Raw genomic sequence first — 23,196 nt, forward strand, 5'->3', positions numbered from 1 at the left:
TGAGCATCGTGTTTATTTTTTTTATATGCATCTATTATTATAGTATTAATTTTGAAATGAACAAAACGTTTATATTCCCACTGAATATTCCACGTCAAATATAAAAACCTTTAGGCAAAATCTATCCCTTACGTTGTGACGTAAAGCGTGAACATATCATATTTATTGCTTCTTATTAAATACCACAAATAAGTTGAATTCGTACTCCCACGTACGTTCCCCCGCCTGCACCTGTAACTGTCCCGTGTCGCAGAGCGCGGTGTCGGCGGAGGCGCACGGCGACGGGCTGCGCGCGCGCTACCAGCAGGAGATCGAGCAGCTGCGCGCGCTGTGCGAGAAGGGGCTCATGGCCATGGAGAGCTCGCACCGCCGCATCGTGCGCGAGATGGAGGACAAGCACCGCGCCGAGCGGGAACAGCTTAGGTAACTTATTTATTTACACTTTGCTTACAGATTGTAACTTATTAATTTACACTTTGTTTACAGATTGTAACTTATTAATATACACTTTGTTTACAAAGTGAAGATTCACCCGTAGGTAACAGTAGCTACTCGTATAGATTTTTTTACCTGTTTTAAACTGTTTGTCTGCGATTCTTGTGATTTCATTTCAAAATTTAAGTCTCCATTCCATATTCCATATAAAATATATTTATAGAATTCTCAGTGAAATATATACATTGTATTTAGTAGCGTAATAATCATCAGAAGGTATATTAAAATGAAAAAAAAAATCTATTGGCTATTACCATCTATGCCATACAAGATAAGAAATATTCACATGTACCTCCTAGTCAAATGACTCCGATTAACCAAATTAACCATTATCTCCCCACAGATTGGAAAAAGAACAAGCACTAGCAGAAGAGACTCGAGCGACTCTAGCAGCACTGGACGCGATGCGCAAGGCACACGAGAGCGAGGTGCGGCGCGAAGTGGACAAGTTCAAGCAGGACTTCCTCGCGCGGGGCTCTAGCGACCTGTCGCAGATCAGCTCTCGGCACCAGTAAGTTTTAGTTCTTATCTATTTAATAATCATATTTTATTCTAGTTTGAATACTGGAGAAAAACCAAATGTATTTTGAAATTCCGAGTGACTTTTTCAAATATTCATTTATGATGTTGTTTTTTAAAATTATGTTAATATTGTATTAGTGTAAATGTTGTATTCACGCGGGCTGTATCCACCTCTAGAAGGGTCAGCACTTATTACATGAAATGTATCATAGGATAACCGTTTCAATTTTTGTAATCCAGTTTGATGGACCTAATCAATAAAAAAATGTATATAGGAATATGAACTTCCATTTTGACAAATCTTTTTTTATTCCCCAAAAAATCTCGTCTCACATTCACCCTGTCCCTTCCAGACAAGAGATGGAGGAGATAAAGCGCGAGATCCTGTCCCTCTCGGAGAAGTACTCCGTGAAGTGCGTGGAGAGCGCCGCGCTGGAGGAGCGCCTCGCCGCCGCCACCGCGCAGCTCGCGCACGCGCACAACCACATCATGCAGCTCGACAGCAGGTGGGTGCCGCAGGGAAACTGGGGACTTCTAGAAGAAGTCTAATTGAATAAATTAATGTTTAAATGTTAAGTTTAAAAAAATAGGATAATGTGCCAGTAGGAACACGACTGGGGACTGGGAAGTGGCTGGATGCGACTGGCTAGGGTTTGCTGGTTAGTGGCTTCTAGTTAGTAGCTGTTAGCTAGTGGTTATTGGCTAGTGGCTACTGACTGCGGGCTGCTAGCCAGCAGCTTTACCTCTAGCCAAAAGTCGCCAGCAAGGAGCTAGTAACAAATGGCTTAAATTAGTAGCTGCTGTTTAGTGGCTTCTGCCTAGTGGCTTATGGCCACTGACTACTAATTTCTTCTGTATGTTGAGATTTAAAGATCTTATAATCTGGGTACCATGCTAAAATGTTAATGAATCACTCCTAAAAGATGGCATTGTCCAGTCCATATAAAAGAAAATGACAAGAACATGCTACATCACAAAGCTTACGTTCTAGTCACAACTGCATTAAAAATAATGTCACTAAATCCTACCCTTCCAAATTCCAGGAACAAACAGCTCCGAGCTCATCTCATATCCGAGGCGAATGATCTTAAAGCCGCAGAAGCGTCCGCTCTCACACAGCTCATCGAAGACACTGCGCCGGTATGTACCTCACTTCACACATTACATGCTTAACTTAGCTTCTGTATAACTTAAGCTTGTTATACAAGCTGTAGACAAAGCCTTGCTTGCATGATTCACAAGATCACTGTAACTATTCATTTTCATTTTCTCCGCCAAACTCATAATATTTAAATGCAACATTTTTAATCTGTGCACAAAAACGGGAATCGCACTCAAACAATTTTAGAATTTTTATAAACTGAATCTTTATTTTACCAATTCTATGAATGCAAGTAGATCGCATAAGTCACTTTATAGCTCAATATTTCTATAGAACTGTAATATAATTTTGTAATGATTCTGTAAATAGAAGATATATAAGGTAATATTCGTAGATTATTAAAAATTAAAATAGGTACAGAAAACTGTTTTGTTAATCCGAAACATAACGTAAATTAGAGTATGTTTAGATGGACTGGGGTGTAAAATAAGAGTCATTAAAGTCAGTCAATTACCTCAATTTTAGTAAGGAAATATAAGCCTACATTTGAATCTCTTTCTTCTTAAAATATTCAATGATAGAAGATCTCAATGAATGCGATCATAGTAGTAGTTACTCATAATGTTGCATCGTTGGTTGGCGGGTGCACTAACAGCATGCGGGGGCGGAGGGGCAGGCGGGGGCAATGGGGCAAGTCGGCCAAGTGGGGCAAGCTGGGCAAACGGGGCAGGTGGGGCAAACTGCCCAGCGGCTGCGGCCTGCTTCGTGCTACCGACCTGATGACCCGCCAGGTAAAGCTTTTCTTACCACACCTTGGTAGGAAAACGTACTCAATCTACGTGACTTGAGAGAGAGGGGAATTGGGGGGAGAACTTTAAAAATAGGCGTTGGGTTATCTTGGGTTTTTACTTTTTATCTTGTGGTCAATGTTTTCGAGGAAGGGTTCGCGTGGTAGGAAATATGAAAAAGGCTTTCGTTCAATTTAAGTGCATGATTTTCCTTTTTTTTTTTCACTTGTTTTACATTATACGTGCACTAGTGACAAGCGGTTGTTTATTTCTATGGACCGTGGTCACCACCTGGATTTAAAAGTTGAGTTGATGTTAATTACCATATAATGTCACGTAGTCTGGGTACGTTCACTTTCTTGACATGTTTTCATTCTTAGTAACAAATTTTAGTGTTAAACATATTATACCAGTACCACATACTTTTACTTAAGAAAATAGTTTTATATCATAATTTTTGTTGCTGTATTTATTTCCAAAGCAAAAAAAAAAACTCTGATAATTGTTTTAATACTTTAATCCTCAAACCTCTTAATCATATTATGAAAGACCTAACTTACAAACTCTAGTTAAAATACAATGAAGTCCTTTACCATTAAACCCAAATTATTCCATCTTCTCATTCTGCCTTTGCATTGCATGACCTTATCGCCTAAAATAATTTCAAAAGCGGTTTATGTGAATGTGGTTTATAATTTTAATGTTACCTTTGCATAATATTTATATTTTTAATGTTATATTATAATAATTATATATACTTAAAGTTATTTTGTACATACAAGCCACTCATGCTAAAAATTATTATTACTATGTACTAACTCTACATTTCACTCAAGTGTTCTATTTAAACAGCACAGTAAAATAGCAGTTTCTCAATTTTATTGCCCATATACCAACTGTTTAGAGGCAATGAAATTGTTTAAAACTTTTAAGTATATAAATATAAAATAAATATTTGTATAATATAGACGAGATCGAGTCGCTCGAGCCCGCAGCAGGAGGCGCGGGCGAGTCGCGCCAAGATGTACGCCAACACGGAGACCAGAAACCTGCAGCTGTCTCCCGTGCAGGTAAATAGATTATTTGGTCATTTTTAACCAATAAAAAATGTGTGTTCGTTCGTTCTATTAGGAAACATTTCAATTTCTTGTTTAAAGGGTAGTTGGATATTTAGTGCCATCCCTGGGATAGTAGTGAAGAGATCTTTTGGGGTTCGATGAGTTTAAAAAAAGTGTCGTTCTGATAAAATGTATGTTTTGTCACTAGAGCAGATACGAAAATTTCCAAATTATTGTCAATATTCGACAGCTAGAATAAACAATTTAAAAACCTTTTTACCAGATTTTCTACTGATATAACTAATTACTTTATTATTTTGTTACAGAATTGAAATCGAAACAGCGGTGTTCTGACGACAGGCGAGTGTCCTCTCTAGTGGGCATGGTCGCCGAGAGAAAGAAGCGCTTCGAGCTGTAGCCTTCCTTCACTTTAGTGTTTCACTTGAACCAAACTGTGGTATCACAATTGTAATGTTATACGCCCCTCCCACCACGCTCGCACCTGGCCACTTTGCTTCGATCGCACCAACTTTACATCTTGTAATGAAGTAAACCCATATTATTGTCACGAATATATCCGCAGTTGTAGCTTCATCGATCAAATATTATTTATGTTTAATATTATATGATTAGCGCTCACATAGGTATGGACTAAACCAAATGAGTTTCTAAAGTGGCCAGATCACTCCCACCCACCACAATGTATATACTATTGTTTGATTGTTTTTATAATTTAAATGACTATGTATATTTATCTCTTGTTAGCTACGATTGAATAAAATGTAGCGTATATGTGTCGTGTTCATGATAGTTTTAGTGTTCGGTTAGTGATGTTTTCTTGTAAAATTTTTGTAACATGTGTAAATACTAATACTGTCTCTATAATTCGTCCCTTAGTGCACAGTCCCATATCTTTTAAGGAGTTTGTTACCAAATATTTTCTTATTTATGAGTTTTATGACACTTGTTTAGTTTTTGGCGACTCGGAGACTCGCTCGTATGCTTATGTATTAAAATTATTAACCGCGGGTCGCCGGGTTTCCTTTAGATTTAGTACTGTTTATTTTTTTGTAGATTTATCAAATAGATTTACACATATTATGTATTCGGATGTGGGAGATATTATATATTCGTTTTTTGGAAAGTTAAGAATGTAGATTAGTGGCTGTTATAAGATATATGCGGCTTTTGATGGAAAATTTTTTAGACACAGTAGTCACACAGATTACTGATAATCTATTAAAAAGTTTTGACCAACGGTACTAATTTGTATTGCTTAAGTTCCTTAAATTGACGTATTTTAGAGGAATATTAAGATAATAAATTTATACTTTTATAAGTATTCATATTTACGTATACACCTAATTTGTTACTTGTGTAGAACACTATAATAAAATTAACTAAAATTTATATTATTATAACAGCCAAATAGAGGCATATTATAGAGTGAACACTTGTCACCCGTGTTTCCCCGTTGTGTTACCATTCCCCTGGGCATTGTCTTCCACCACTACGTTGTGTACAGTCACTTGTCTGCCTTACGGAGAGTTAAGCTGCGATTTTGATTGCTCAATTATTGTATCTAGTTGTGAAGCGGTAACCAAACGACTTGCTGTGGCTGCGCAGCTTAAATAGGCGCAAATATGACGAAATATTTCTTATAATATTACGAGGTTATCATACATAACTGAACAACAAAATGGAGTCACTTTTGCGCCGAAGTTAAGAAGATATTTATGTTATTATCTCCCCTTATGTCTTAGTTGACGTTGTAAAGTGTTGGTTTATATAACAAAGATTTTTAAATAAAACTACTTAATACAAATCCAGTGTTTTATTTCATTCTCATTTTCTATAAGATATCAAAATAAACTTAATCCACTTACAATATTACTGTTACTAATAGATTCTAGCCTCTGAAACAAAAAAAATGTCTAATACAATAAATACTGCTACTATTTCATTAATACTAAAATCATATACATTTTTCGATTATCTGATAAAAAAAATACGTACATAAGTTAACTTCACATTTTACGCATTCACAATTAACTAAATATATATGAAAGTTAGTGAAAATTAAAAAATAGAAAATGTATTTCTAAATTTTTATTTATTCAGCTAATATACATTGTCACTAGGTTACACAATTGATTCAGTGTGTGAGGATAATTAACCAGTTGTAAAAATAATTCTGATCATGTAAACTACAACACTTATTATAATGAATTTACATACATTCATATCGGGCAATCATATAAGGCCACACCAATAACTATGTGACATATTATGAGGTTCTTACAATAAAGGAAATTACAAAAATTCATATCAATAATTTTTATACATAATTCATCTATACATAACAACATTATCTATATTTAAAGTTGTATAAGCGGCGGTGGTTGCGGCGCATTCCGTGCGGCTCGCCACTGCGCGCGATGCGCGAGCACGGGGCGACCGAACGCTGTGTGGATGTCGCGGAACGATACGCGCTTGCGGACAACCTCGGGACGAGCGTTTTCTTTATCTGTTACGATTTGATGTTAATTGATGAGTAGATAATAAAGTTTATAATCAAATATTGTAGTATTTATCTCAACAAATTATTAGTAATATCCCAATACACAATATAATCTGCACACTCTTTAATAGAATACACATGACTATGAGGTTTTTAACTTTTTTATGGGAATTCAAACTTTTACAAAGAATAGTACTTTATCTGTTAATACTTACGATGCCTGCTCCCTGGCACAGCTTTGGTCTCTCCATCAGCCACTTTATTGAATGGATTGTGTCGCTGGCCACGTGGTGGCACTTTAGGCTCTTCCTCTTCTGGAGGAGTTATTGTGACAAGAGCAGCTGCTTCTGCTGCTTCTTCAGCTGTTAAAAAGTTGTAAAAAGTTGATTAGAAATAAAAAGAAATAATTTTATTATTTGTGTTTAAACAATGTGTTTAAACATTAAAATATGGGAAGATTACAATACAAAAATAATATTATTGAAATAAAAAATCCATAATTAGCCTACCTTGTGCTTCATCCAATTGTCTTTGCAACTCTGCCACCATAAGTTTCATATAATCATAACTAGCACACGCCAGAGCTTTCATCCAAGCTTCCATAGACGCTTGTGCATTTGTGCACAAGAAATATGTGCGACCACCTTCACAGTGGAACACTATCTTGAAACTATAGGATTCCTCCTCTGTCAATTCTGTAAGTTAGATTAATAATCTTGCATAAAAAAGCTAGGATACAATATTTTATCCTAAAACGTAAACTGTATTTTTATATTTTCCTTTAATTTTAACAAAAATACAAACCTATTGTACATCCTTCCAAAATGATAACACCTACGGGTTCTTTGTCACCTTTCTTATCGAAATAGAACAACAAATTGCCTTTCAATGTAAACCATCGCCGTTGATAACTCTTGCCGACTTCTCCTCGAAGATCGAGCCATCCTTCTCGATCTACTGGAGTAGCTGACGATGCGAAAGCACATAAATTTTTCTCATTTATCTTCATTTCTAAATTGAAGTTCTACACAAGTACAACGATTAGAATGTGAGTAAAATTGAGCTAGTGAATGTGAAATACACGAATATAATTGAAATCTTCGATTGCACAAACAGCTACTTTCATTTAGAATCCACAATTTTGTATGTGAAATGTTTTTATTTTTACAAAATATTACTCATTTTGAGTGTGATTTTGACATTGATTTGAGTTTTGACTTACGTTACCATATGACAATGATTCAGACGTTTAGAAACAATGTTGCCGATGTGTATTCAAAGTTCAAACTCATAAGCATCCAACTTCAATACGTGAGAGAAACACAAAAATGTACAGTGCAATTTGCAATGTTCTTTTTTGATCTTATTTCATTTCATAAAATTAATTTCACGAATAAAACTGTTGTAACGGGAGGATGTATGAAAAGTTGATGCAAAAACCTTCTGTACCATGAGATTGAAGTCAATTGCTTCAAAATATAGAACTATTCGGTCTAGTCTCATATCGCTTATGAAATAATTAATTGATCCGTCTCCGATTTTAGATGGATAAAATCACGTTAAAAACATAATATTATCATTATATACTTATTGATCGTCCCTAGGATTTGAATTTAAGTCTTTAATATCCGTCAACTGTATGATAAGTAAAATTATGTCTGTTTTATGTTGTTTTGACTTTTGTAATATTATAATAATTAAGACTTAACCGTTCTTTTTTACTAAATGCATACAATTATTGATTATCTGTCTGTTTGTTGTGGCTAATCTCTGGAACGGCTGGAACAACTTTGATAGAACTTTCACTGACTGATAGATATGACATAATATTAATAATGTGGTTACTTTTTTATTACATTAATATTAAATGAAAAACTCATTTATTCGAGACGCAGCTAGTTTATCTATCCTAGTTATCCTAGTTACCCTCTATATGTGTGCTAAATTTCATTGTAATCGGTTCAGTAGTATTTGCGTTAAAGAGTAACAAACATACACATACACATCCATCCTCAAATAAATTCGCATTAATAATATTAGTAGGATTAATATGACTAGTAGGATAGGATAGGATAATTTGGTCATGAATATTAGTCATAATATCAAAACTGAAAACCGTCGATTTTGAGAGTTTCATTCTTCTTTTTTCTTCTGATTGTGCAAAATTGTCTGGGATATGAAAAGAAATAATGTTACATTTGCAGTATGAATATGATACCGTAATGCGATTAGCAAACAACTTGTGCACACAACCGTACGGCCGCGGCGAAGCATCAATACGGTTCACAGTCGCTGCTACTATATTACTTGCTCTGTGGTCACTGCGTTCGTATCGGTTCGTAAAACACATACATACGCGCGAACTTGCGGGAGTGCACGATTAAATCTGTTTGTAGGCGTGGTAGGCGCCTGTAAAGGCGTAAGCATGAACGCGAGTACATGCGTTTTCTGTTTGATGAACTGAGACTGTTTTCTATAGAAATACATATTACTCTTCAAGTTTAGATTCGTCGACACTAATAATTTTACCACCGGTTTACGTGGTTTTTATGGGTAGCAAAAACAAATTGAAGGGTGCTAACTAATTTAATTAATCTCTGCGCTCTTAAAATATAAGTATCGCTTTTCTGCGTGTTTGTCACTGAACTCCTCCTAAACAGCAGACCGATTTTAATGATTTTTTGTGTACCTAGTTTTGAAATTGGCTAAGATCTACAATTAATTTTTCATCTTAATAAATGTATAAAAAATTGTCCAGTAAAGTGAAAAATATCGCAAATGCTCACGTGTCTGAGATAATAATTATAATGATAATGTCTTAGATATTGTATACTTATAACCTTGGCTGTGACTATATTGAGCCACACGCAGCTCCCCTCATGTTGAATACATCGTCGCGCTAAAACCTTCGTGATCCCTTTACAATTTTTTATTGACTGACTTGCATCTATATACTTAGCTTGATTCACACTACAATGAGCCTGCGACTGACCGTGCCGGAGCCGGGAAACAAATGAAACAATATGTATCCATAGAAATTTGATAATAAAAATATAGAATAATGTTTGATCGCGCTCCGGACGGGGCACGGCCCGGTCGCGACACGTTGTCCACGTGACCACGTCCACGTCCTGTCCACCCAAACTTTGGCATTTTCTATTATTTTGTAAAGCGGGTCAGCAGATGACGTGGTTTCTTATGGTTTTATTAAGAAGGCTATTATGATCGCACTTATTCATTTTTGGTTGCTCCTATCGATCGTGGAGTGATGTTATATTTAGATAGAATATTCGTCCCAAGAATTTTCCAATTCGAACCAGTAGTTTCTAACATTTAACCTCCTTCAAAAAATCAATCTATATAAATTATCTAATCTAATCAATCAATTAAACCATATTCATTAAGTAGTACTTTCTCTTTTTTCCATTTCTATATATTCCAGTATAATCTTCAAAGATATATAATACTAGATTTCCGCCCGCGGCTCCGCCCGCGTTTTCAAAGGAAAACCCGCATAGTTCCCGATCCCGTGGGATTTCCGGGATAAAACCTATCCTATGTGTTAATCCAAGTTACCCTCTATATGTGTGCTAAATTTCATTGTAATCGGTTCAGTAGTTTTTACGTGAAAGAGTAACAAACATCCATACATCCATACATCCTTACAAACTTTCGCCTTTATAATAGTATTAAGATTTAAAAGTGCAATCATAATTCATAGTAGTACATATATTTTTTTAAAATGATTAAATAAGAGAAGGATGGCCAAGGAGAAAAAACACCTCCAATGTTCTTATAATTTTTATTTATAAGAATTAAGAACAACATTAACAATACCTTGTATAGCAGTTTCCAAGCAGTGGGATGTCAAATAAAAATATGCATTAAATATGTAATATTTTATTCATAATTATTATTACCTATTTTCAGTTATTTATAAAGTTATATTAATATCAAGTATTATACTAATTTTGTTTACGAATCCTAATGATTGCTCCGTTTAGAAAATTTGATTTCCACATCAATCATTGGATTTGATCTTACAGCTAATATGGTGAGGTCTATTTACAGTATAATCCCAATTCCCTAAAAAAATTGACAATTCACAATAACAAAAAAGGTCAAAAACAGAAATCTTACAAATAATTCATTCAACTACGAATCTCGCTTAACAACTGTACAAAATATTACGAGTGGTTTCTTTAAAATGTGCTCCATTACACAATGGCAAAGTGGGCGAATAATTAACTCAACGTCTCTACGTCATCTATTTACAAAATGTCCTTTTACAAAACAAAATATAAACTATATACAACATCATTAAATATTCTCAAATGCTGTAACACATTTAAAACATTTTATACATATTCAACTAGGCGTAATTCAATTAAGTGGCGGTCGAGCCGACGTTACAATTAAATAAATTATGTATAACTGGCGTAACGCCACATCATACTGTACAATTTGTCTAGCTTCAGCACGCGCAGCTGATTTTACTGATTTTTGCAAAAAGGAGAATATAAATAATTGGCAAAATAAATTGAAAAAAAATTTCATATTTTTTATCAATTTATTTTGATGATGATGATTACAGATAAAACTATTCAAAACAATGATCTTAAGTTTTTGACGCAATCCACATCACGCGGTCCACATACATGTATAACAACTGCACACCATCTACAATATTGACTTTAACATTATAATATATTAAAATAGAAAATTTCATATAACTACCAAACTGCCCGAGATTCGACGAAGCAACATTTTCCTTCCATATTCAATTATATTTAAATATTTTTTATATAAAACGACTTCTAAATATACAAATGCTATTCCAAATGTGACCCCTAACTTTGTTATTATCTATATATATGACTAACTATTGGTGTTACTAATTACTTCTGAAATTAAGAGGTACGAGTACATAAGATATTAGTGTTGCCGGCGTTGTCAATGTTCATCCACTATGTTTGCTACGCTTGGCAGTTGGCTATATATAGTTGTAGCAAAAATTTTCCTAGTAAAAATCTTGTGTATAATGTTTTTGAAAATTGCCGATTGCTCCCTGATTGTAAAAATGGATGTGACCCAAAAACATTGGTCTATAACTTGTTACTGTCTCTAATAACACTACAATTTACTATTAAGTGGAAAAAAAATTGTTAAAAACAATAAATTACATACAAAAATAATTTTTATGCGAAAAAAAAAATAACAAATAATTTTGACTGTTGAAATTAATCAAGAACCCTGTGATGCGAATCTTTTTAAAATGTTATAAAAAATATCTAAAAATCCTAAAAACGAAATATCTAACGCTTTGGTAATTGATACCGGTTTCTAAAATAAACATTTATAAATATGTATACACAGTACAATATAACAACACATTAACATTACAAGATGATCCACAGAGCTTGTGATAACACTTTCACTTAAGAGAAATCTGACCGGTAGGAAATATCATAATTAAGAATACTACTTTTTGAAGTTGAGTGAAAAACTCTAGACATTAAAATTATTGGTATGTGAAAAGCTGCTAATTAGAACACTTTATGTACACAACATAATATACATATAAATAAGATAATTTATAATACATTTCTAAAAAGCATTCAAGGATAATATATTCTATCTGGATTGAGACAAAGTTTACTTATAAAATGAGGTATAAATATCTCTATTACAAAAAGAAAGGAGAGAGTGTGAAAACGGAAGTATGTGTTCAGAAAGACTTTCATGGAAGAGTCATTTAAATACTCAAGTCAATAAATCAAATGCCCTTAGAATACTATCATGACTTATGGTTGCATCTACAATGATTCACATTTATGAGCCAAATTGGACCTCCGAGAGATTAGTTACTAGAATGACCTAGTATACTTTTTTAAATATATTTTATAGTGTCTACTCATTTTGTGCGCGATATCTCGCCATATTTGGTTTATCAAAATTGTTTCTCGCGTATAATAAATATAACATATATATAATATTATATATTTAACAACAAATAAGGCTGTATATGGTTTCTACTTGAAGACAAATTAATTCAATTGGCACAATACATAAAAAAAAATTAAGTGGATTTTAAGTTTTATACACATTTTACTTGACTTGTGATCAATCACACATTTTAAACTGTTTATAGAAATTTGTATAAATCCTAGGTACTTAGCAAACTATATTAATGGATGCACACACAAGCATGTATCATGTTTCCATATACTAATGTTCAGAATCCATTTCTAAGAAAAGGCAGACACAAAGTGACTTAAACACAGGCCTGGATGAGGCCAATAGACAATCAGATAGATGTATGTGTCATTACATCCAATAATGTTTTACCTCACTAGATATGTGGCAGTACAAACAGATGAATAGAGTCTACGCCGTTAAATTTTAAAACAATTTGCACTAAAGACGGCTGTATCAACCTAGGCTCGGGACTCATAAAGAAATGTGCTGATCGGTGGTTTTCTACTCCCTTGATGACAATAATTGTACTTCTAAAGTCAAAATGACTTGCACAATGCCGCTTCTATCGATGTCACACTTCTTGCTTGATTGCGCACTTCACAAAACACTGTAGACGACGTTAACACTTGGTTACACTTCACAGACACAAAGCACTATCACACATGGGGGTACGGTGCACTCAGCCGAGCGCTGCGGCCGTGTGGTAGAGCTGCATGAGCACTTGCACGTGCAGCGGCAGACACGACACGCGGTCGTGCGTCGTGCCGTCCAGCGCGAGCCACGAGAGCGCGTTGTAGCCCTCCAGCACATATCTGCAAATGATATTTTTATTATAGTTATGACTTATGACTTACAAGGCATTGTGCGTCAAATAAGGGCTAATAACCCATTTTAATTTATTATTTGATAGAACTTTCTTTAAAGGTAAAACTTGACAAATTGTATACTAAAACCTTCCTCAAGAACCACTTTTTAATCACATCTAAGTCCGTTGCGTAGTTTTAATGATCTAAGCATACAGGGACAGACTGGGAGCAGTTTTGTATTGATTTTTGTGCAGTATGAAATAATATGCAAACAATATGAGATTTTTTTTTTAATTGCACATTTTGTACATATAATGAGTAGTCGGGTATGGTGTGTGTACCTGAGCACGTCGGTGGTGGTGGTGGAGTCGAGCGGGTGCGCGTTGTGGTCGCGGCGCTGCGTGATGGCCACGTAGTCGTCGTGCGGCGGCGCGCTGCACTGCAGGTGGAGCGCGTTCTTGAGGAAGGCGGGGCACGCGTCGCGCAGGTGCGCGCAGCCCGCCCACCACCAGCCCGGCATCGCGCCCAGCGGCGCCGTGGAGACCAGGTAGCCCAGCGCCAGCGGCTGCTGCAGCACCGTGCCCACTTGCTCCTGCGACACCAACACGCAACACGCATTATATATCGGATTATTTGGTACAAAAACGAAGACAAGTTATGGCCTCTATTTTTATATGGACTATTCTATCCAGGTAAACAAATGCTTGCTGAAGCTAGTTTAAAGTTTTATTTCATAATTATGTTGGAATTGCGTATTATGGTTTTATTATAGGGACATCATTCTTGATAGAACGCAAATGATAAAATATCAAAGGATTGTATAGTTCTTTTGTTGTTACGAGTGACAATTTTTTTTGTACTATATTACATCTTTCCTTGTTATTAGTCCATTAGGCCCCGGAATCACAGACACAATAGAAAATCTGTTGTGTCGCGGTCAGATCTGGCCGTTCGAGGCCCAATGGGTTAAAATGAAAATATCGTAGTATGTAGCAGTGCATACCGGCTGGTGGTCGTCCTCGCGCGGGTAGTGGCCGGGCGCGGCGGCGGGGTGCAGGCGCTGCGGGCTGCCGTCGCGGCTGGTCTCGTCGTCGCGGCGCGGGGAGGCCCGCGGGCTGCCCTGCCAGCACGTGAACATGTCGCCGATCAGCAGGTCCGTCATCTGCACCTCGCCCATCTCCTCGTCGACCATCTCCAGCCCGAGCAGCAGCTCGTTCTCCTCGCCGTTCGCTGTTGGCTGCTCGTACGGCATCTGGTTCGACTGGAATGCAAACATACATGATAATTACTCATGTTTCAAATGGTTAACTAAATACTATCAAAGAACAAATGTGTGAGTTAGTAGTTCTATAATAGATTCTTTTCAAGATGATTATGAAAGCAAATGCATGGCATAAACACTTTCTAAAAGAGCAGTATTTTTTTTTTTAGATTTTAAGTGGCACTTTATACAATTTTAAATTATAGTGGCTATTTTATTTTTACAGCACATTTTATTTTTACGCTTACATCATTTAATTTTTAATGTTAAACATCATTTCAATGAGCAATAGATATTTATGCATACCTGCGTAGTAGCAGAGGTGGGGAAGACGAGTATGTGCGTAGCGGTCACATCACGCGGCGTGTGCAGGTGCGACTGGATGGAGGCCTTGGAGAAGCGCTCGTCGGGCGTGAAGCGGTCGGCCATGAGGCGCAGGCACGAGTCGGGCTCCGTGGACACCAGGCACGCGGACAGGATGCACGGCGCGCCGCTCGGGTACAGCAGCGAGCAGCTGCCGCACATCTCGCGCAGCATGTTCGACGCGCGGTTCAGGTTCGGCCGCGACAGCAGCCAGCTCCAGCCTGACATTATACAATGATAGCGTTTATAACAAAACTCAAGCGTTTAAGGTTGATGTTCCGACCGTCCCTCCATACATTTTTGATTACCTCTAAACACTTAACACAGACACTATTTCTTTAAAACTAATCATTTTATCACTTCTCTATAATGAAATGTGTGCGCGTTCGACCTTTTTAATCAATAATTTACAATATTTACTTAGAAAAACAACAGTAAAATACCGGAAAAATTTGACACTTCTACAGTAGTGTGCGTGACTTTTGCCAAGCGAAACACGACATAAAGCACGACATCTAGCGCATAGACTATATACTTATTACAGATCTAGCGCGTCAATGTCTAAACGAAAGGCGATGTTTAGACATTGACGCGCTAGATGTCGTGCATTCGCGTTCGTTATCTTATGCATAATGAGCATAATTCTAATAAATCAAAGTTCTGTGTAAAAATTGAGTAATTTCATTTCCAATCGTTCAAAGAAAATAACAATAAAATAAAATAAAACTAATGACCTTAGAAACTATGTTTTTTTTTATTTATTACTCATTATTGTTCGTCCGTCGTAGGTCTGTAAACTGTATTGTACACTGAAGGTAAATGGTACTGTAGGTACTTTAGTTCGGCGTCGTCGCTCGTCGGCTTGATATAAAATTACATTCTTGATTTCATTGACACGCGCTATGATTTGCGCGCGGAATTTCTTGTGTTGTGAATTTATTTTTGTATGCTATGCATTTTAATTGATTCAAATTGCAATGTTTCTCTAGTATGCATTTGAGACTATATTGTAAATTGTAATAATTGATCGTGGGTATAGTAATTAATTATTCTAATAACGCAATTAGTAATATATGTATTTTCGGTGGGATTCAAAACAAAAAATTGGCCCGTGATTTTTATGAAATTTCACCACATTGCAAATCACATCAATCATAGTTCATACACATGTATGACGAAAGTGATTAGTATTGTGGCTAACATTGACTCATCAGTTCATCACTGAAACCAGTGATAAATCAGTACCTATATCATATTGTGTTTGAATATTTTTAAACAATGATATAAGTATACAATTATTATAAATCGGTAAACTATCAAAGTAATCACAAACTTGCAAACATTGGTAAAATGTCCAGTAGTTTATGAGCCTATTCATTACAATCAAACAAACAAACAAAGTTTTCCTCTTTATAATATTAGTGTAGACAAACACTATGAATACGATCACGAATGCAAATTCGGGGATTTTCTAATTATTGCTAAATAATAATTGAATTCGTTTTGAAATACTCTATAATTTTTAGTGTATAAATAGACATTTATAATGTGGTGCTCATTTTTTTTGTACTGCTAACGCTATTGTAGGTACCTATTTTCGTTGTTTTATTTCAAGTAAACACGGCCATACAATTTTGTCACGAGCCGCCTATGATTGTAGGTACTTTTGTTAGGCTCCTTCGTCGTCCGCGTCGCGTCGGCTCGAAAGTTCTTGATTTCATTGTCACGCGCTATGATTTGCGCGCGGATTTTCTTGTGTTGTGAATTTATTTTTGTATTATTATTATTTTTTATTTTTTTTTTATTTTATTGATTCAAATAAAATATTTCACTAGTATGCATTTGAGACTATATTGTATTATGTATAATTTATCGTAGGTATAGTTATTCTTATAACGCAGTTATATTTTCGGTGGGACAATTTGACCCGTGATTTTTCTGAAATATCACCACGTTGCAAATCACATCAATCATACACACGTATGACGAAAGTATAGTGGCTATAATTGACTCATCAGTTCATCACTGAAACCAGTGATAAATCAGTAGGTATATCATATTTTATTGTGTTTGAATATTTTTTAAACAACGATATATACAATATTATTATAAATCGGTAAACTACCAAAGTACTTCCGAATTTTCAGACAGACAAACAAGTAGTTTGAACACGCAGTTTTCTTATACTAGTAGCAAAAATCAAAACCATAATATTATGTTTACCTACTATATTTTACTAAAAGTCGAGTGCGTCGAAATCGTAAATAATAATATGTTTTTCACCTTCCTGGTTATTTTCCCATAGTAAATAGTGTTTTAGGTTTGTTGTTGTAGGTAGGAATAATAATAATTATTCTTACATGTTGGTTATGAAATGTATATTGAAATAATTTACTTTTACAAATCATTAGTGATATTAGTTTTGAGTGAAAATGCTTGGATCAGCATAATATTATATGGTACTTCAAATACATGTTTTGATAAAAAAAACAATAGTGTAATAAAATAAAACTGCGTTTTATTGTAATCAATGTTGACAATTTTAAATTCCAAAATTATTGATCAATAAAATAGTTTACACCAACAAATATAACTTTTATTTTTATAACAATCGTTCATAATATAAACCGTAGCAGGTGGCGTTTTGAAGTTCTGTCTACTCATACAGAAAAATGGAAAACTTGTTTTTTTTGTAAACAATTTATTACTCATGTTGTTTGGCAACTCGAAGCGTGGTCGTCCGTCGTAGGTACTTTTGTTCGGCGTCGCGTCGTCGTCCGCGTCGGCTTGATATAAAACATTCTTGATTTCATTGACACGCGCTATGATTTGCGCGCGGAATTTCTTGTGTTGTGAATTTATTTTTGTATGCTATGCATTTTAATTGAATCAAATTGCAATATTTCTCTAGTATGCATTTGAGACTATATTGTAATAATTGATCGTGGGTAGGTATAGTAATTAATTATTCTAATAACGCAATTATATTTTCGGTGGGATTCAAAACAAAAAATTGGCCCGTGATTTTTATGAAATTTCACCACATTGCAAATTATATATTATACAATTACAATTACAATTATTATAAATCGGTAAACTATCAAAGTAATTACAAACTTGCAAAATATGCTTTTCCGAATTTTCAGACAGACACACAATTTTATTAGTTTGTTTTAGCAAAGTAGGTACCTATACCTATACGCTTACGTCGCGCGTCGCGTCGTCGAAAACGGTGCGCCCAGAAACAAACATACCTAATTCAGTTACAATCCTTTTTTTGTTCCGTAATTTATTGTATTTATTCTAATACGATTTTTTTTATTCGTCGGCCAGTTCTACTAGGTATAAAAAGATAAAATTGAAATATAATTATTGTAGCGACAGCCATATTATGTTACTATGTTTTCGTAAATATGTTTTTCACCTTCCTGGTTATTTTCACATAATCTTATCTTCTTATATATAAAAATGAATCGCAAAATGTGTTGGTAAGCGCATAACTCGAGAACGGCTGAACCGATTTCGATCATTCTTTTTTTATTATATTCCTTGAAGTACGAGGATGGTTTTTATGTAGAGAAAACGTAAATATTATGTACCACGGGCGAAGCCGGGGCGGACCGCTAGTATATATATATAAATGAATCGCAAAATGTGTTGGTAAGCGCATAACTCGAGAACGGCTGAACCGATTTCGATAATTCTTTTTTTATTATATTCCTTGAAGTACGAGGATGGTTCTTATGTAGAGAAAACGTAAACATGTACCACGGGCGAAGCCGGGGCGGACCGCTAGTCTTATATATAAAAATGAATCGCAAAATGTGTTGGTAAGCGCATAACTCGAGAACGGCTGAACCGATTTCGATAATTCTTTTTTTATTATATCCCTTGAAGTACGAGGATGGTTCTTATAGCTAGAGAGCTAGTTAGTTTAGTTTTAGTGCAGTGGCAGTGTAAATGTTGTTGTTGAGGTTATGTAAATTTAACACTTTAGTTAACTACCAAGATATAAAGAAATGAGGATAGGACACAATAACTATTGGTTGAGGTATTTATAAACTCATAATATACTTTTAAAAAAATCACGTTTTAATAAATTTCTAGAATTAAATTAGAACAGCTGATTCAAAATAGCCTAAAAAATCTTAATAATAATAATTACGCTTCACAGCAAGAAGAAATGTACCATATGTACCCGCACAAAGTCGATATTGTGTTGCCTACCGTTCGACTCAATGGCTAGGGTTGTAACTACCTTTAATAATTATTACCAAACTAATAAACCGAGTGATGCGAAATAACCATAATTCTTTTAGAGTTTGATAAAATGATCAGGCAGGTATTTTCTTTAATCCTCTGAATTCTCGGTTACTAAATTGTATCGTTGAAATTATTCTTAATCGCGTAAATTTAATAAATAATCATATGGAAAACACTTTTCATTTGTTTTTTTACTTTCACGCCCAACTACTATACAATAATTACGTTGTTTCGGTATTTTGACGAGAAAACGCAGGAAACATCCGTTGTATCATTTTAGATAGATTGTTTATTTTGTATCTGTAGAATTGAAATCAAAGCTATGTATATGTTGTCTCCATTCTTTTCTTATCGGATTGTTGATCCCAATGCGAATGCGTCACTTAAATTTTATAAAAGACAATTAAGAACATCAAAAATAAAGTGATACGTAAATATTTCACAGTGCAATATATTATGTAATTAATAATAATTATATATTTATGAAAAAATAATTACATCAGATTTAATAATAGCAATTGTTTTGAATGTACATAATATGAATAAATGATTACATCATAATAGTAATAATCACAATTGTTTTATTTCCCATTTGTTGCAACCCTAGCATATTTTCATGTAGCAGCAGAAGTACCTACACTGGCGGCGCGGCGGCATCGTGCGACATCAAAGGCATTGCCTTACTAGGTAAGTTTATAATGACTCATTTCTTTTATTATATAATTTACGTTTTACTTTTACAGAATCCGATTCAATGGATTATGAAGACGAGTCACACAACGCCATACGATAGTGATGATGAATGAACATTTCAATAAATGCATGCGTGTTTTTTTATGTTGTTTTGTAATTGTTAATTGTTTCTTAAATAAAGAAATAAACTAAATATTTAAATGATGATTTGTTATTTGCAACACAACTTTATATTTGAGATTCTTTACAAATGTATATTTAGTTTTGTATCATCAAATTTATAAATTTTATTCCATAGTTTTCAAAATTAAATGTAAATGACCATAAAAACATTAATAAAGTAAATCATTGATGTAAGGTCAGGGAACGTAATACATATATACATCTGACCATGTAGAAGCTAAGTCTTGTTGACTGCTGAAGTCTGTAAAGTTTTGTTGTCTGCTGAAGTCTGTACGCAATGAAAATGTCTGCCGTTTCGAAAATAAGTTTTTAAGACCTAATAAATAAAATATATGAATGGCAGATCTGGTCAAATACTTTCAAAATTGTATTTTTTTCAGCACTTTCATAAGTGTCTGCCAGAATGTTATCCGCGTGATAATGGTCTGCCATTGTTATTTTCCGATAGTAATAATAATCTATTTTCAAATATCAAAATGGCAGACGTGGTCAAATGGTTTCAAAGTTCGCCAAAAATTTCCACCTGTCTTACCTAAGCGCGCGCCCCGTCCACCACTCTGGGCTTAGTGACTCCTCATCTCATGTATAGTAGGTATAGGGGAATCAACACACAAAAATCCAGGTCTGGTCAAATACATACAGGTAGCTTTGCGCTAGCTCTCTAGCTATTACTTCTTATGGAGAGAAAACGTAAACATGTACCACGGGCGAAGCCGGGGCGGACCGCTAGTAAATAATAAAATAATAAATAGTGTATTAGATTTGTTATTGTATCTTGTATACCTACGAATAATTATTCTTACGTCTTGTTGGGAAATGTTCAAATACCTACCTATTGAAATAATTTACTGTTACAAATCATTAGTGTTATTAGTTTTGAGTGAATAGGCATGGATCAGAAATTCAGAATATAATATGCTACTAACTACTCAAATACATACATGTTTACACAACAAACACCACTGACCTCTATAACTATAAGTTATAGAGGTCAGTGACCGTCAGTGACAAACACTATGGATACCTACGCTCGCGAATGCAAATTCGGTGATTTACTAATTATTGATACCTAGTCATTGAATTCGTTTTGAAATAGCCTGTACTTTGTAATTTTTAGTGTTATAGACATTTATAAAATGTGGTGCTCATTTTTTTTTGTAATAAATTATCCTGCTACGCTATTGTATTTTCGTTGTTTTATTTCAAGTGAACACCCATACAATTTTGTCACGAGCCGCCTCTGGCCTCTGGGTGAAATCAACCAGTCAAATGATTTTTGTTCTAATTGTATTTTGGTAGTAGTTTGTTTAGAATTTACATTACCATTGTTAAATTTTTATTTTGTATTTGCAGTAAAATAAAAAGATGAAAAACTTCATTAGGTATATTGTACGACACCTCACTCTGAATCGCGCTAGCGAAATTTTTTCGTTACAGAGCACATATACAACTTTCGGACAATCTTCATTGAGGCCGGCCGGCAAATCGAGTATGTCGAAAAACTTCACTTATTCGATGGAGGTATTCTACCTTCCTTCCTCCACAGTTGTGGGACCCCGACGTGCATTGAACACGCAGCTTTCTGATACTAGTAGCTAAAATCAAAACCACAGATATGTCTGTGATCAAAACCATAATAATATTTTTACCTATTATTTTACTAAAAGTCGAGTGCATCGAAATCGTAAATATGTTTTTCACCTTCCTGGTTTTTTTTCCATAGTAAATAGTGTTTTTGATTTGTTGTTGTATGAATAATTATTCTTACTTGTTGGTTATGAAATGTATATTGAAATAATTTACTTTTACAAATCATTAGTGATATTAGTTTTGAGTGAAAATGCTTGGATCAGCATAATATCATATTTGCTACTTCAAATACATGTTTTGATAAAAAAAAAACAATAGTGTAATGTAGGTAATAAAATAAAACTGCGTTTTATTGTAGGTAATCAATTTTGACATTATTTATTTCCCAAAATTACAATAAAATAGTTTACGCCAACAAATATAACTTTTATTTTTATAACAATCCTACTTCCTACTAATGCGAAAGTTTGTGAGGATGTGTATGTGTGTGTTTCACGCAAATACTACTGAACCGATTACAATGAAATTTAGCACACATATAGAACGTAACTTGGACACATTGAATAGGTTTTATCCCGGAAACCCCACGGGAACGGGAACTATACGGGTTTTTTTTTGAAAATGCGGGCGGAAAGCTAATCGTTCATAATAATATAAACCGTAGCAGGTGGCGTTTTGAAGTTTTGTCTACCCATACAGAAAAATGAAAACCACAGGAGATTGCCCAAGTGACTATGGCACTTGGTATCGCAATCAAACTTATTGTGTCAAGATGAAATATAGCTCAATTTAAAGCTTGATGTTAGTACTTTTAGATATGATTAAAGTTTTTATGTAAATAAGCCGCAGTTCGCGACAATAAAAATAAAACAATAGTTTTATTCAACACTTCAAAAAACTACTTAATCGAGTTTAAACTAACGATGAACGTTAAGTTTTACATTTATTACATAGGTAATATTTTAATTTACAAGACAAATGTGAAAAGTAAATCGTAATTTAAACATTATTTCAAAATAACATCGAACCTGAGCATCGAACAATGCGTCGAACACATTCATTTGACATTTCAAATAGAAACTATGACATATGACGTTTGCAAGAGAGATAGATATAGGTATGTGTCAAAACAAAACTTTTACTTTTATTTCTATTTATTCGGTATAATTACAACTTAATAGTGATAAATATGATCATTATAAATACAAATAGGAATTAACAATATCACGAACACGTGACACAACTAGTATTTTACCGATTCCATACGTAGTCATACATGTTTCAAAAGAAAAACTTTTACTTTTACTATTATTTCAATTTATCCGGTTTAATTAAGACTTAATATTGATACATATGATCATTATAAATACAAATAGGAATTAACAATATAACGAATACGTGGCACAACTAAAATTTTACCGATACCACCCGTGGTCATTCTCCTTTGTGGGTCATTTGTAACAGGATGGCGGTTCTACAGCGAAAAAAGAAAAATGATGGTCAGAACGCTGATACCGGATACCTTAAGATACTGTAATATAAAATATTACTAGATTAGATAAAATATTATAG

At 34.5% G+C, this 23,196-nt stretch overlaps 3 protein-coding genes across 3 annotated transcripts in view; 1 reads left to right on the forward strand and 2 right to left on the reverse strand.

Annotated features, from left to right (window-relative positions):
• The window catches only part of osp (myosin phosphatase Rho interacting protein outspread), a 236,164-nt gene extending 230,374 nt beyond the window's left edge, over positions 1–5,790 (forward strand). Inside the window, exons 11-17 of the mRNA XM_090105379.1 lie at positions 254–423; positions 839–1,006; positions 1,371–1,523; positions 2,061–2,157; positions 2,775–2,910; positions 3,876–3,977; positions 4,292–5,790. Of these exons, the coding sequence (XP_089961505.1) occupies positions 254–423; positions 839–1,006; positions 1,371–1,523; positions 2,061–2,157; positions 2,775–2,910; positions 3,876–3,977; positions 4,292–4,383 (918 nt within the window). The 3' untranslated portion in view covers positions 4,384–5,790. The remainder of the gene's footprint in view (positions 1–253; positions 424–838; positions 1,007–1,370; positions 1,524–2,060; positions 2,158–2,774; positions 2,911–3,875; positions 3,978–4,291) is intronic.
• IPIP (Inositol phosphatase interacting protein) lies at positions 5,785–7,698 on the reverse strand. The gene is made up of 4 exons (XM_090105045.1): positions 7,291–7,698; positions 6,996–7,181; positions 6,702–6,848; positions 5,785–6,492 (listed from the first exon to the last, which is right to left on the reverse strand). Exons 1-4 carry the CDS (start codon positions 7,493–7,495, stop codon positions 6,344–6,346), a joined length of 687 nt encoding a protein of 228 aa, XP_089961171.1. The 5' UTR covers positions 7,496–7,698; the 3' UTR covers positions 5,785–6,343.
• A 3,373-nt stretch (positions 7,699–11,071) lies between these two features.
• The window catches only part of skd (mediator complex subunit skuld), a 69,532-nt gene continuing 57,407 nt past the window's right edge, over positions 11,072–23,196 (reverse strand). The window contains exons 27-30 of the mRNA XM_090105016.1: positions 14,839–15,116; positions 14,275–14,532; positions 13,613–13,863; positions 11,072–13,277 (exon numbers count right to left, since the gene is read on the reverse strand). Coding sequence (XP_089961142.1) covers positions 13,145–13,277; positions 13,613–13,863; positions 14,275–14,532; positions 14,839–15,116 — 920 coding nt within the window. The 3' untranslated portion in view covers positions 11,072–13,144. The remainder of the gene's footprint in view (positions 13,278–13,612; positions 13,864–14,274; positions 14,533–14,838; positions 15,117–23,196) is intronic.

Source organism: Colias eurytheme, chromosome 9 (genome assembly GCF_061535395.1).
Source record: "Colias eurytheme isolate Ceu_HAF_F1 chromosome 9, ilColEury1 Martin Lab GWU primary, whole genome shotgun sequence".
NCBI lineage: Eukaryota > Metazoa > Arthropoda > Insecta > Lepidoptera > Pieridae > Colias > Colias eurytheme.

Coding starts and splice junctions, on each gene's coding strand:
- IPIP (XM_090105045.1), bottom strand. CDS start 7,495: ATGAAGATAAATGAGAAAAATTTATGTGCTTTCGCATCGTCAGCTACT. Junction 7,182..7,290: donor TTTGGAAGGATGTACAATAG/GTTTGTATTTTT, acceptor TCTAACTTACAG/AATTGACAGAGGAGGAATCC. Junction 6,493..6,701: donor TGTGCCAGGGAGCAGGCATC/GTAAGTATTAAC, acceptor AAATCGTAACAG/ATAAAGAAAACGCTCGTCCC.